We start from the raw sequence: 13,190 nt of genomic DNA on the forward strand, positions 1-13,190 counted from the left end.
GTGTGGCTCAGCTTCCACAGAGTGGAAGAAAATAAGTACCTTGAGCACTTTTTAATGAACTTTCTCTGGGCCTTGCTTTCAGCATCTGTAAGTTTCTGAAGTCTGTCCCACTATAACACTAATTTATAACATTTTTGTAAAGATAGATGGTCTAACTATAAAGGAAGATCTGAGTCATGATTACATATGCAAAAAAAAATTTCAAGTAAGAAGAACTTTAAAAGTTATTTATCAAAGGCACCAACCTATTAGGGTCTGATTACACAATGTTATAAATTAGTACTAATGGGTAGGAGAAATGGCAGACAATAAGCCATTATCCATGGGAAGAGGGGGATGCACCAAACTTTACATGGCACCATACACACAGCTTCATCACACATGATGGATTCACCTGCTTTTCCAGTGCATCCCTCTAAATGTTTTTGTAGGAATCTTTTCTGACATCCAAGTGTCTTTCTTTTGTGCCCTGACTCCTCCAAAAGCCCTCAGTTCCCTGAAGAGGCTAGTTAAGGCCATAGGTCACCTGGAGAAAGGGGGTAGTCATTTGTATCTGTCAGGACCCAGCACCTGCTCTGTCCGCCCCCCCCCCCAGATCCCTGGTTGATAAGACTCTCCACCCTAGAACTTTCTCCCAATTCTCTCCTCCTACCTCCTTTTTCTCCTTCCCTCTCCTAACAAAATCCTTACCTTCTTTTCCAACATCCTGAGACTGCCAAGTAAAAATTTAACATTTTACTTAGAATTTATTTTTCTTAAGGTCTTAAATCTTATTTGGTATTCCTATCATCCCTATTTTATTTATAGCTCAGAATTTTATTTATAACTTCAGAAGTTATTGAAAGTTACTTGCAAAAAGAAGGAACATGATGATGATGATGATGATGATGGAAGAAGGAGAAAATGGTGATGAGAAAGAAGAAAAAGAGGAAGAAGAAGGAGGAAAAGGAGAAGAAATAGAAAAACAAAACAAAACCCTGTCCCTGGAATACATTCCCTTGATAAATAGAGATATTCCTATACTTCACTTCAAAACCACAAACTTAACAGTAGACATAATGTGTCCATAGGGCCCCCATAAATCCTGTCTCCCAATACCAACATCATAAAATGGTTGGACTATATTTGGACTTAGATGTGTTTGGATACTTATATATGAATGTAAGTATGACTGATGGTCTAGGAATTCACAACCCTTCAAAACACTGAACCAAATCACTTGTCTAATGGAGCAGCTCTCCTAACTCGGAGCCTGCTTGCCGTCTGGAATACATCTCTGGCTGGGAATGGCGGACAGAGGGAATTTTCCTCTCTCCCTTCCGCCCTGAAGGGCTGAATAAATAGACTCAGTGATAATTTCAACAACAACAACAAAAAAGCCACTTGAGAAAGTGGTAAAGTCACAAGAATTTAAAACTAGGATTTGTTATAATAGAGCAGTCCAACTTTGACTGTATTTCTAATCCAGTTTTATCCTATTAACAATGTGGCTACTCCATATATGGCAGAAATAACAGAGTTCAGTTAACTACAATACCGACTATGGGCAATTGCATATGTATTTTTTTTTTTAAAGATTTTATTTATTTGAGAGAGAGAGAGAGAATGAGAGATAGAGAGCACGAGAGGGAAGAGGGTCAGAGGGAGAAGCAGACTTCCCACTGAGCGGGGAGCCCGATGCGGGACTCGATCCCGGGACTCCAGGATCATGACCTGAGCCGAAGGCAGTCGCTTAACCAACTGAGCCACCCAGGCGCCCTGCATATGTATTTTTATGATCAATTATAACCCCTGATTCCCCCCCCAAATGTTTCTGAGGCAAATTATACCAACAGATAGATAAATATGAAGCTATTAATAGAAGTTGAAAGCAAAATCCCATACAGAAGGAAGGCAAAACACACCAAATATTAAAGTTAATAAATTAAAGTGATTGTGCATTAAACTCATTCCTGTCTTAGAAGCTAAAGGAAAAAGAGGGGAATGTTAGGTGTTTTATAATTCTTATATGTGAAAAAACAAAATTGCCTGTTTATTAGGGACTATAATCTTATTCATGGGGTTTGCCAGTCCTTTAAATGCAGAACCGTGGACAAGTTAAGAACAGTGTCCTTAACAGTAATCTAACAGATCATGAAGACACATTGTTCATGTTGCATTTTTCATTCTGAAGTTACAGTAGCAAAATACAATGCAGCATCTTCAATGTAGAAGTCAATCTGACAGGATCAAGGTAGGATTAAAACATCTGATTATCCTTCTCAAAAAACTAATCCCTTACTGTGGTAGCTAGTCTCCAAATATGTCCCCCCAAAATGCCTCCCCTCCCTGCAGACACATGCTGCTCCACACACCAAGAGGTAGGGTTTATGAGTCCATTCCCTTAAATCTGGACAGCCTGTGACTTGCATGGAATTCAAGGTCATACCACTCCAGGCTATGTTTGAAGAAAGTCTGGTAGCTTCCACCTTTGTGTTCTTGGGATCCTGAGCTATACTGTAAAAAGTGAGGCTATACTGCTGGAGAGTCCTTATGGGGAGGCCACGTGGAGAGGGAGACAATCTGAGACCATATGGAGAACTGAGAAACCCAGCCAACAGTGATAACACATGAGCCCATTTGAGCGCTTCCAGCTAGCCCTCAGCCATTCAAGTCAGTTCTGTAGTCAACATATGGGGTTAAAGCATGTGACCAGGTGTCAAGAGGCTATTGTTCAAAATTCTGCTCCAAGAGACACTTACCCTGGGCAAGACCTGGTAGCTGTACCTGTGGCTCAGTTTCTCCATTTGAAAAAACACACTCAGTGGCTCTAACCCCAGGGACAGGCCCAGGCAGGAAACTGCAAAGGAGAGCTTTAAAACCTGGAAAGCACCCAGCAGAGCCTGACAAGTGGCTCTTTGCTTCCTTTATTCCCCTGCTCTGTCCATCCATTTAGATTAACCACACCAAAGTAAACATGGCTGCAGGTGCCAGTCCATGGAACCAGAAATACACGTGAAGAAGTCATCTTGCTCACTCCAGCCCCATCAGACATTGTGGGAAGCAGAGACAAGATTCCCCACTGTGCCCTGTCCAAAATCCTGGCCTGCAGAATCATAACAAACAATAAAATTGTTGTTGTTTTAAGCCACTAAGTTTGGGGTAATACGTTATGTAACAATAAGAAAATCAAAACACTCACAAATGAAAATAGCTTGTTTCCTTGTAGTAGAGGGACTAGGAAGGGTTCGTTTCTCTTCAGTTTCTCATTCATGGTGCTGTAATGTTTTTACGTATAATTAAGGTACATGGAGGTATACATCCTAGGTGTGCCCTCCCGTTTGCCTTTCCTCTTGACCAACCAAGTGGTCAAGTGCTGCTCGTGTTACTTCTGGAACACTACTTGAGCCTCCTTTTCACCCCCTCCACCACTCAAGGTCACCATCTACTCTCACCCTGACTCCTCTATTAGCCTCCCAATCTCCCTGCCTCTGGCCTCCTTACCCTCTAAACCACACACTTGTGCCCAGAGCTGCAAAGGTCTGATATGTTCCCATCTTAGAATCATTTTCATCATCCTTACCTTTCACAACAATCAGATAGTAATGTTCTGTGTCCTTCAGTCTCTCTCCCACGCCTAACAGTGTCATGATCTATGGAAAGGCACACACGGTTGCATACTGCACAACTCCAGGGGACACTACATTCCTAGGCTACATTATGAACTGTTCCCCTTGAAGTTGTGCAGTGCAAACCCCACCCAACTGTACTCAGTGTCTCTCAATGCCTTCACACCTTTCGCTTCATGCTTTTTCCACTCAAATATTTCCTTATTTCTCTCCTCTATTTCCTCCAAGCTCTAATTTATATCACTCGCCTTACCCAAGGAAAATTGGCCAATCAAAAATTGTCTATTGAACGCTTACCATGTGCCCAGTTCCTCAGTATCCCTAGTGGTAAATAAAACATGAACTCTGTCTTCAAAAAGTTCTCAGCCCTAGTAGATGGTCACTTAATTTATCACATAGACCAGAGATTGGCAAACTTTTCCTGTAAAGGGCCAAGTAGCAAATAATTCAGTTTCTCCAGCTCTAGTTTGTCTCAACTACTCCACTCTGCCACTGCAGTATGAAAGCAGAAATAGATAATACATAAACCAGCCGGCATGGCTTTGATTCAATAAAATCTCATTTACAAGAACAGGCAGCTTGCTCCACAGTTTGACAACCCTGATAGACTTTCACTGTAGTCTTTTCTGAAGAATCCTGTTCCAACAGTGAGGCTTCCCTTTGTCATGTGACTGCATCTACCTTCAAAAGATGTTGAGTCTTTCCCATAGCAGTGATGGGAGAAGATTCTGGGGAAATGAAGATATCAAGAGTATGGGAGAAAGAAATAAACTTACCAGGCACAAGATTTATTATAACTGGGAAGCAGCAAGATAGATTGGTTAAAAGCACAGACTATGAGGCCAGATTTCTCAATGCTTACTAGTATATGTCCCCGGAGGAATTACTGAAACTCTGCATCCCTCAGTCTCCTCACGTATTAAATGGACAAGTAGGTATAATCTTTCTCATAAAGAAGTTATACATTAAATGAATTAATGTATGTAAAATGTAATACTGAATGATATATCCAGAACTTGCTAATCTTTACCATTTTTATTGCAATTTAATGTAAAAATTACATTATATTAAGGGTTCTGAGCTTATAAAAGTGGCCAAGGTAAAAAATGAAATGGGAAGAATTAAATAACTTGTCATGTTGGTAAAAACTTAACACATATCAATTTCCCCTGAAAAGAGAAACATCCCTTGCAACTCTAGTCTGAGAGAAAGTTTTCACCCAGGACATGAGAACAAGAGATTCTGAATGACATCATGAGGAAGAAAGTGTCCCACTCAGAGACATGGGCAATGCAGAAGGAGGGTACCTGTGATGGTTACCTGCCCCCCGGTGAAAGTTCAATTATAATACTAAAATATAATATATGTGCCATCCAAAGACCCCACCAACTCTGACATCCTCTAATTCTTGCTGTGTTTTATTAGTGTCTTTGTAGAAATGCTAGAGAAAGTTTCTTGTTTGACAAATATTAGCATATTATTTAGCCATACTTGGGATGTGTGAACTAACACGAAGGAATATTAGGAATTTTAAGTGGAATTTTACCAAAGTCTTAGTCCAGCATTTTGAAATGAAAAACCAAAACCATAACTAAAATTTATGGAGAAAGAAAATTCAATATTAAGAATTTGTCCTTAAAACTCAACCTTTGTGCACCTCAGTTCTTACAGCTGTAAAAGCTAATAAAAGACCCATCCCATAGAGATGTTGTGAGCATCAAATGAGTTATCATATCTAAAACACTGACAGCAGTACCTGGCACATAAATGTCATCTAAAAGTTACCTATTGCTGCTACAATTATTGTTATTTGTTCTTCCTTAATCCTGCACCCCATGCCGTCTGCTACCTTTCCATTGACTCCTGGTTCCCATGATGCATCTGATTCTCTTACCAAATGTGAAGCTCCCCCTAGGCTACAGGCTGGATGTCTCTGGCATTCCACAGAGCTAAATTCAGGCTGGCATTCAATCAAGGCTTCCTGAATTAATGAACTCTTTGAAATCCCATCTAATGATCAGTTAGTGTTAAAATGCTTTTGATAGGATTCCTGCCTTTGATGATTTTGTAATCTAATGGGAAAATCAAACTTAACAAGGCCTGCCATATAATTCAGGCCTGATATATTAATTGATTTCAGCTTTCTTAAAAAAATTTCATGGAAAAAAATTCTAAGTTGCTTGAATAGGCCCATTTGTTGGGTTAGTTTCTAGAAGCTAAAAAATTGTTAATGTAGTTTATTTCTATTTCGAGAAAATATTTAAAATCTTATTTTCACATTATAAACAAAGGCTAAGCTGTTTGGTTTGTTGAAAGAAAAAGCAAACAAACTCTCTGTAAATATCCTAATAACTGGTTCAGTATTTTGCTTGATAAGCGTCATTGGCATAATACTCTAATCTTTTTAATCATCAGCTACACAAGACAACAAAGGAATGTTTCAATGTTCTTTAAAATTCCTAATAAGCTTGGAGGGATGTCTGTGCTTCCATTTCCATGAGCTTCAACTTCATCTCACTGTAGGCTGATGTATGTTTTAATTAATTTGTGATACCAACAACTTAGGCATTTTGTAAACAACATCTATGTCTTAAATTCTGGAAAGTGAGTCACATAAATAAGTATTTTGTCTCCATCTTCTCATTTAAAATGTGCAATTGCTAAAAACTTCTGTTTAAGAATATCTTGGCGGGTGGGGGCACCTGGGTGGCTCAGTCAGTTGAGTGTCTGTCTTCAGCTCAGGTCATGATCTTGGGGTCCTGAGGTCCAGCCCTGCCTCAGGCTCTCTGCTCAGTAGGGAGTCTGCTTCTCCCTCTATCTCCACTCCTTTCCCCACTCACTCACACATGCTCACGGCTCTCTCTCTCTGCTAAATAAATAAAATCTTTTTTAAAAAAAGAATATCTTTTTCTAAATGATATTGCAATATTTTAGCCTAAGCTTTTCACTAAATACAAGGACAAACCATACCACTGCAGGAGTCTTTTCCCCATATTTAATTATTAACCTACCTGACTTCAGATGAAGTCTTAAAGTCCTCTTTGTAAAATAAATGGACTTCATAAACTCTACAGAACTTTTTCTGTGTTCCCTGTTCTAGTTCTTTATTTTAATAACAGACTTCTGTGTAATTAATCCCTTGGAGCCTGCCGTCACATAATCTACCCTGTGTACGAACTGTTCCATGTGTATTTTTCTGGTAACAAGACCTCTGGAAAAAATAAACAAATAAACAAAGACCAAAAAGAAAATCACGCACAAGGGCACAAATTGTGTGAAATACACCCCATCTCATACACTCATAAACCAGGCAACAAGGATAGAAATTCTCAATCCATCTTATCAGAGATTTGGGGAAAAGGAGTTTCACTCTAAAGAATTTTTTCCCTGTGACAGGAAACTGTAATATTACCTTATTTGAGAGCTAAGGCAATAAGGCAATCTTAAATAAATGGTTCCTAACTACTGCTATTCAAGCAGAGCTGTGTGTTGTTTTTTTTCTTAATTGAATTGTCTCCCACACTTTTTGCCTAATCACAGAAGTTAAGAATTTAGCTGAGAAAAATTCCTGTGAACTGAAATCTGAACAATAAAGCTAGGATTTTATTATTTCTCATAAAGTCATTTCACACATGTTAAGCAGTGCCCAAAGGAAAACTACTATACATTTATTATTTGAAAACATTTTTTAAACTTGCAAAATTCTCATTTCAAAATAGAGAAAAATGCAATTTTTGCAGAGTGAATGGGGACCACACTCATTCCATAAAAAAAAAGGATTTCCTGTAAAAACAGAAATTGGCAATTTAGTCTAAGAAAACACAGCGAAAGCTGGGAAGAAACTTGAGGATGCTTAAATTTCCACTGTGGAACAACTTCTGCTGCCCAGTGGGAAGGAAAAAAAAAAAAAAAAACACCTGCAACAGGATGGGAGGAGAAGAAGACAAGCTAGGACTACACTCCCGGAGAGGAAAAACAACGAGGCAGGTCCCTAGTCCATGAAGCAGGGGCGCTAACAGGAAAGGAATATATATATCCCAGGAAGAATACCAAGGCAAACTCTGCAGTCAGTCACCTGTCACATCAGAGAAAGACAAGAAGTCAGTATTTGTGGAAGAGACGAGACCAGTGCACGGGGAAATATTAGTGAGGTGCTGAAAGTTGCTGCCACCAACTGGGCATCAGGCAGACTTGGGGTTACAAATCACTTTCACGTCATTAAACTGTGCATTTCCATCAAAATGGCAAACAGGTTTTACTGTAGTCAAAGAGGTTAGTTTTGAAGCTGGTAATATTTTAACTAGCAAAAATAGAAATTTTAAGCAATAACTGGAAAAACGTTACACACAACTGCTTTTCCTGATGATTTACACAGCAGGGCATGGTTAAAAGACTTATTCATGTGAGACTGTAATAGCAATAAGCAGAGAGAATACCTTTTAAATGCTATTCAAATTCAAAATCAGAATTGGTACTTGTTTAAAATCTATGGGAAAACCTTTTATGCAGATATTCTACTTTTATTTGTGCCACATATAAATTTGCACATGTACACACACAGGCGGGTAGAATTTGGGAGTAGCAAAAAAAAATTAATATATCGAGAGAGCCATCATTAGGGAACTATTCTAGCCACGTTATGGGATCCTATACACAAGAGAATGCACAAGGTACATCCATATGAATGAACAGATGGATGCACGAAAGATATACAGAAGTGAGCAAGGTTTAGAACAGCATGTACAGTATATTTTATGCATTAAATAGGACACACACTATACATATACATACACATGTATATGTATATATTATGCATATGTATTTGTATATGTATATAATGCTTATAATAGATCTACAAAAATATACACGAAAATGGTGTCTGAGAGATAAGAGGGAAATTTTTTTAGTTGCACATCCTTTTAAATTATTATTTTTACCTCCCCAAATATACATATGTATATGTATATATATAACCTGATATGAGAATTCTAAAAATAAAAATTTATATTATGAAGATTCATTATTATATTAGTATGGGATATATTATACTGTAAATGTTAATTATAATTATTTTTTAAATCTTTATATATGTAAAATCTTACAGATAATGTGAGAGTGAGGCACACTCATAATTACTATTCTACTAATAACACCTTTTTAGGAAGGCTTTATGAATAGTTTGCAATAGCATAACGTCTATGTTAGTGACCAAAAACTATGAGGAACACAGAGAGGTGTTTCCCTATAATCATTAAAAAAGTAAAACCCAAGAGAAATAAGTGCTGGTGTGAGTAAAACTAGGCACATTCTGTTAAGCAACAATGTAAAGCTTAGTTTCTGTTTTCACACTGAGTTGGTGCCTCCCAAGAAAACAGCACTGGTTGGTGATAGCACATAGAGATGAGACAAATGTCTGGAGGGGCCTAACATCTCCCTGCAGACTTTCATCCCCAAAATTAAACCCCCCCTTCCTCTCTTTCTATAGTAGCAATGCCATCAAGCTTAGCTATTAAGATAATATATCTAACAGAAATATATATTTTTTAAGGAAAAATGTTAGACTAATGCAGGTCCTTTGAAGAACATATGAAAATCAGAGTTTCAGTTCATCTGTTGAACTTGCTTGCATGGGCCTTTCACACAGCAATGAATGTCTGCTGCCTGATCAGAATCAGGCTTAACATGATAAGCAAATTTCCTTTCCAACACTGTTGGAGTCCTGGATTTCTTTTCCACAAAGGCCAAGATGGAACTAAATTAATCATAACTATTTCCTGGGGCCAGAAAATCATGCATATTTTACCACAGCGCAAGGACTTGGCCATGACCATCACCTTGTCCCTCCCCTGGTCTAGACCAAGACTCAAAAACTGGTCCATTCAGTTTACTGAACTTTTTCTTCCTACACCTGGGCCATACAAACACAAATTTTCCTCCACATATATAGTTAAAAACAGCCCATAACAAAAAGGAATAAAGGAAATGTTCAGCCACAAAATCAGATTGGACACCATCACCTGGTGACTCAAGATCATATAATCAAGCGACAGAACTACTCAAAAAGGAGCAACAATGAGAATGAAAAGAACGTAATAGAAAACGTCTGTGTATGCATACTGTCTGGGCTCATTTAACAGACTCCTCCAAGGAGATAAAATGGATCATTTTAGTAAGCTTCTATGGAGGCTTGAATTTAAACAATCTCACAAAGACAGATTTTTCTTTCAATCTGAACAATTTTAAGGAAAATGTATTCCCACCCTTCTTCAATTCAGGGAACTGACAGTCCTTATACAGTCAACCTGCCTAATTTAAATATTTCCTGCTGAAACATTTCCTGTAATAGGGACTTAGGAAGCCAGTGAAATGCTCAATTGCATGTACATAACACATAAACCACTGGTTAAAAACACCACTTTAAGACCGGCCACAGAAGCATTACTACCCCAATGAAATGAAGAACCCCTTACAACCTGAAAGAACCCAAGTTCTCCAAAAATTTGCCCTGCTCTGCCTCCAGGGTAGACATCGGAAAGGCAGTATCAACCCGAAAATTCAGTCCCTAATTTTAGTAAGCATAACTCAGAAGAGAGCCAACCCTTGACAGTGTCTTCCCTGACTCTGTCATTAGAATTCCTTTCTTTCCTTGCTCCCTTACCAATAGAGCATCTGCAAAGGTGCCCACAAGGCAAGCACTTTCCCCTAAACACAACCGGAATTGGTAAGAAGGGGAAGGAACGGGCTTCTCTCCGTCTCTCAGTCGCAGCTCCTCCCCTTCTTCCTCAAAGAATCCTTCTCGCCTCCAAAAATCGGCCGCGACAATGGCCCAAGATTCCTTCTAACCATGACATCGCCTCTAAAGCAGAAATCTTTAAAGAGCAGAAGCAAAGTGATTTAGCCTTGAACGGGGCGAGGGCTGGACACCCCCTGCACTTCTAAGGTGCCCCCAGGAGATCTTGTCAAGGATCCTTCTGGTGTGGAGAATCGACCCTGTCAGTTCCCTCCGGATCTTGATACTCGGGAGAAGAGGGAGGGGAGACCCACACCAAAGGAGCTGGCCCGTTCCATTACCCTTTAAGCGCGTCGTGTCCGCCGCCGCCTCTTCTCTTGGCCCGGCTGGCTCTGGTTTCCTTCACGTTCCCAGCCTCCAAATTGGCGTCCGCCCCATGGCTCGTGTAGGACGCTAAGAGCACAGTAAATCCCAGGACGACCTCCAGCAGCCCTCCTCGCCGCATGATGCCGAGCGGCCGCCGGCTCCCGCCGCCTTTCGCCGCGCCCCGGGCTTGATCCGCGGCCGCCGCTGCGCCCTGAAGCGCGCCGCGCCGCCGGGGTCCCGCTCTCCCGCCGCCCGTCCGCCGGGCCGGGCTCCTCCCGCCTTCTCCAGGCGCTGCTCCCACTTCAGGCGGCCCCTGCCAGCTGCAACAGACAAATCGCCGAGGCGGGGGAGACGTTCAGGACACCGGGATGCTGAAGCCTTGGGGTCCCCATTCCCGAGCCCAGCCCGAGCGCCGCCTGCGCGTGGCGCAGTTACTTTGGGTAAGTGAAGACCGTTTGGTCCACAGCTGGCTGAAAAGCCCAGGCCCCCGCCGGCCGCGGCTCCAGCCAACCTCTCGGCCTCCCGGACGCCGCCTGAAAAGCGCGTCGCAGAGTACCCATGTCCCGAGCGGTTCTAAACCCCGGGGCCAATTTGCTGGGTTTATTATTATTTTTTTTAATGGCACAAAATACGCGCGATGCGCGCTTGAACGCCCCAGCTTCCCTGTCTTCGCCAAGCCGCGGGGCTGGAAGCCTGCCGCGCCGTCCCCGGCCGGCTCTGGGCGCTGCCACCGCCCGCCGAGCATCTGACACGGAGCCCGACACCGGGAGCCCCGGGCCAGGAAGCTGTCAGGCAGGGGAGGGCTAGCGCCAGCTGTGGACGTTCCGGGACAGCCCCTCACCCAGTCCCTGTCCCTGCCCTCAGCGCGGCGCAAACGCAAAAGCCTCCGTGGCTGCAGCTCCAGCCCCGGTGGCCGCCCGACCCCTGATGGGACCCTGGCTGCACCCACTGGAGAAGCGGTGGCTCCGGCTCCCGAGGTGGCGGCGGCTGTTCCTCGGTCCTGGCCGCAGCAGCCGCTGCCCCGCTCCGCCCGCAGCTGTCCCAGCTGTGGCCGCCTGTCCGCCTGTGGCACCCACAGTCTCTGCCGCGGCTCCCGCGGCCCCCTCCTTTCCCCACCTCTTCAAGTATCGTCTGCGCAGCGGTTTCTCGCGAGAGAAATACTTTTTTAAAAAAAAGAAAGAAAAAGAAAATGACACCCCCTCCTACATCCCCCTCATCGCCACCCCACCCCTCGGCCCCATCCATCCTCCCTTTCCACTCCCCTTTGCCAGCCACTGCCTCGGCGCGGGGGCCTCCCTCGCTCGCAGGATTAGCGCAGCTGGGAGAAGGCGGAGGTGATCAGGTTCTGCCCGGCCTGGGATTTTTCCTTTTGGGGTGAGGAGCTGGGGGAATGGGAAGAAGTGGAGTAGCGGGTTAGCTCTCTCTGCCGCTGGGAGGTCTAGACCCGAGATTAGCCTCTCCGGTGATCTGGGAAGCCCGGCGGGCGCGGAAGGCTGTGCCACCTGCACCAAGAACGCACGTTGGAGACGGCGGCCCCGGAGGCCCCAGCGACCCCGGCGCGAGGGGAGACGCGTCCTCACTGCCCGCGCCTCCCTGGCGCCGCCTCGCTGCGCCTCTCCGGCCCGGCACGCAGCGGGGACCTGAGTCCCGGAGGCTGGGGCAGGGCGCGTCGCGGGCCATGGCACCGGTAGCTACAGGGGCTGGTGTGCGGGGGTGGAAGGGGTCTCCGACGCTGCCACATGCCCCCTGGGTGTCGAGTGCCCACTTAGGGCACTGCTCTTCTGAGGCTTAGGTCAAGCCACCCAGGCTGATCCAAGATGCTGCAAGTGCCTGAGTGGAATCCCTCTAATTCACAGGCCTGTGAATGTTGGAAGTGAAGATTTGGGATGGGGGTGGTGAAGGGATGGTCCTCCTGCCCAGCCTACAGCTAACTAAGATTGGGCTTCTCCTAGCTCCTAGACAATCCTAGTTCACCTCCCCAAACACACACACACACACACAGCCTCTCCAGGACAAGCAAGGCACAGTGTCTTTGGAGAATACAGTATTTATGGCATCCTTATATGGATAAGGCTCAGTGTTGCCTATACTCTGTAAAGGCTTGGGAGGGCAGGAAATCGCACCCTGGGCCCTGGCCGCTGTAACTGGAGACCCCAGAAAATCCCCGTGTGGCAGCCACAGCCGTCAAGCCAGAAGTAAGAGCTCAGCACAAACAGGAATCCTGTTGAAGGGGGCTTTCCTTATTTGCAATTGTTTGTGCCTAGATAATAGGGTATAGGGACCTGGGCAAGTTATTTAACCTCTTTCCGATTGCCAGATGGAAATAATAATGTTGACCACACAGAGTTATCATGGCCATGATGAGCCTGCTGAACAATGACAAGTGAACTTGGAAGATTGAAAACAGTGAAACTGTCAAAAATATGAGCCCATTTAAAGTCATAGTTCTAGAAGTATGTGGTGCTTAAGGTCTCACCTGTAAAACT

At 43.5% G+C, this 13,190-nt stretch overlaps 1 protein-coding gene across 4 annotated transcripts in view; it reads right to left on the bottom strand.

Moving 5' to 3' along the window:
* The window catches only part of FBN1 (fibrillin 1), a 224,955-nt gene extending 213,132 nt beyond the window's left edge, over window positions 1–11,823 (bottom strand). For 2 of the 4 annotated variants that reach the window (XM_027569942.2, XM_027569939.2), the window contains exons 1-2: window positions 11,654–11,823; window positions 10,680–11,024 (exon numbers count right to left, since the gene is read on the bottom strand). In XM_027569942.2, the coding sequence (XP_027425743.2) occupies window positions 10,680–10,843 (164 nt within the window). In that variant the 5' untranslated portion in view covers window positions 10,844–11,024; window positions 11,654–11,823. Of the gene's footprint in view, window positions 1–10,679; window positions 11,025–11,653 lie in introns of those variants that run through there. The other 2 variants (XM_027569940.2, XM_027569941.2) reach the window with 2 other exon arrangements.
* Between the last annotated feature and the right edge of the window lie 1,367 nt (window positions 11,824–13,190).

This window comes from Zalophus californianus, chromosome 6 (genome assembly GCF_009762305.2).
Source record: "Zalophus californianus isolate mZalCal1 chromosome 6, mZalCal1.pri.v2, whole genome shotgun sequence".
Lineage (NCBI taxonomy): Eukaryota > Metazoa > Chordata > Mammalia > Carnivora > Otariidae > Zalophus > Zalophus californianus.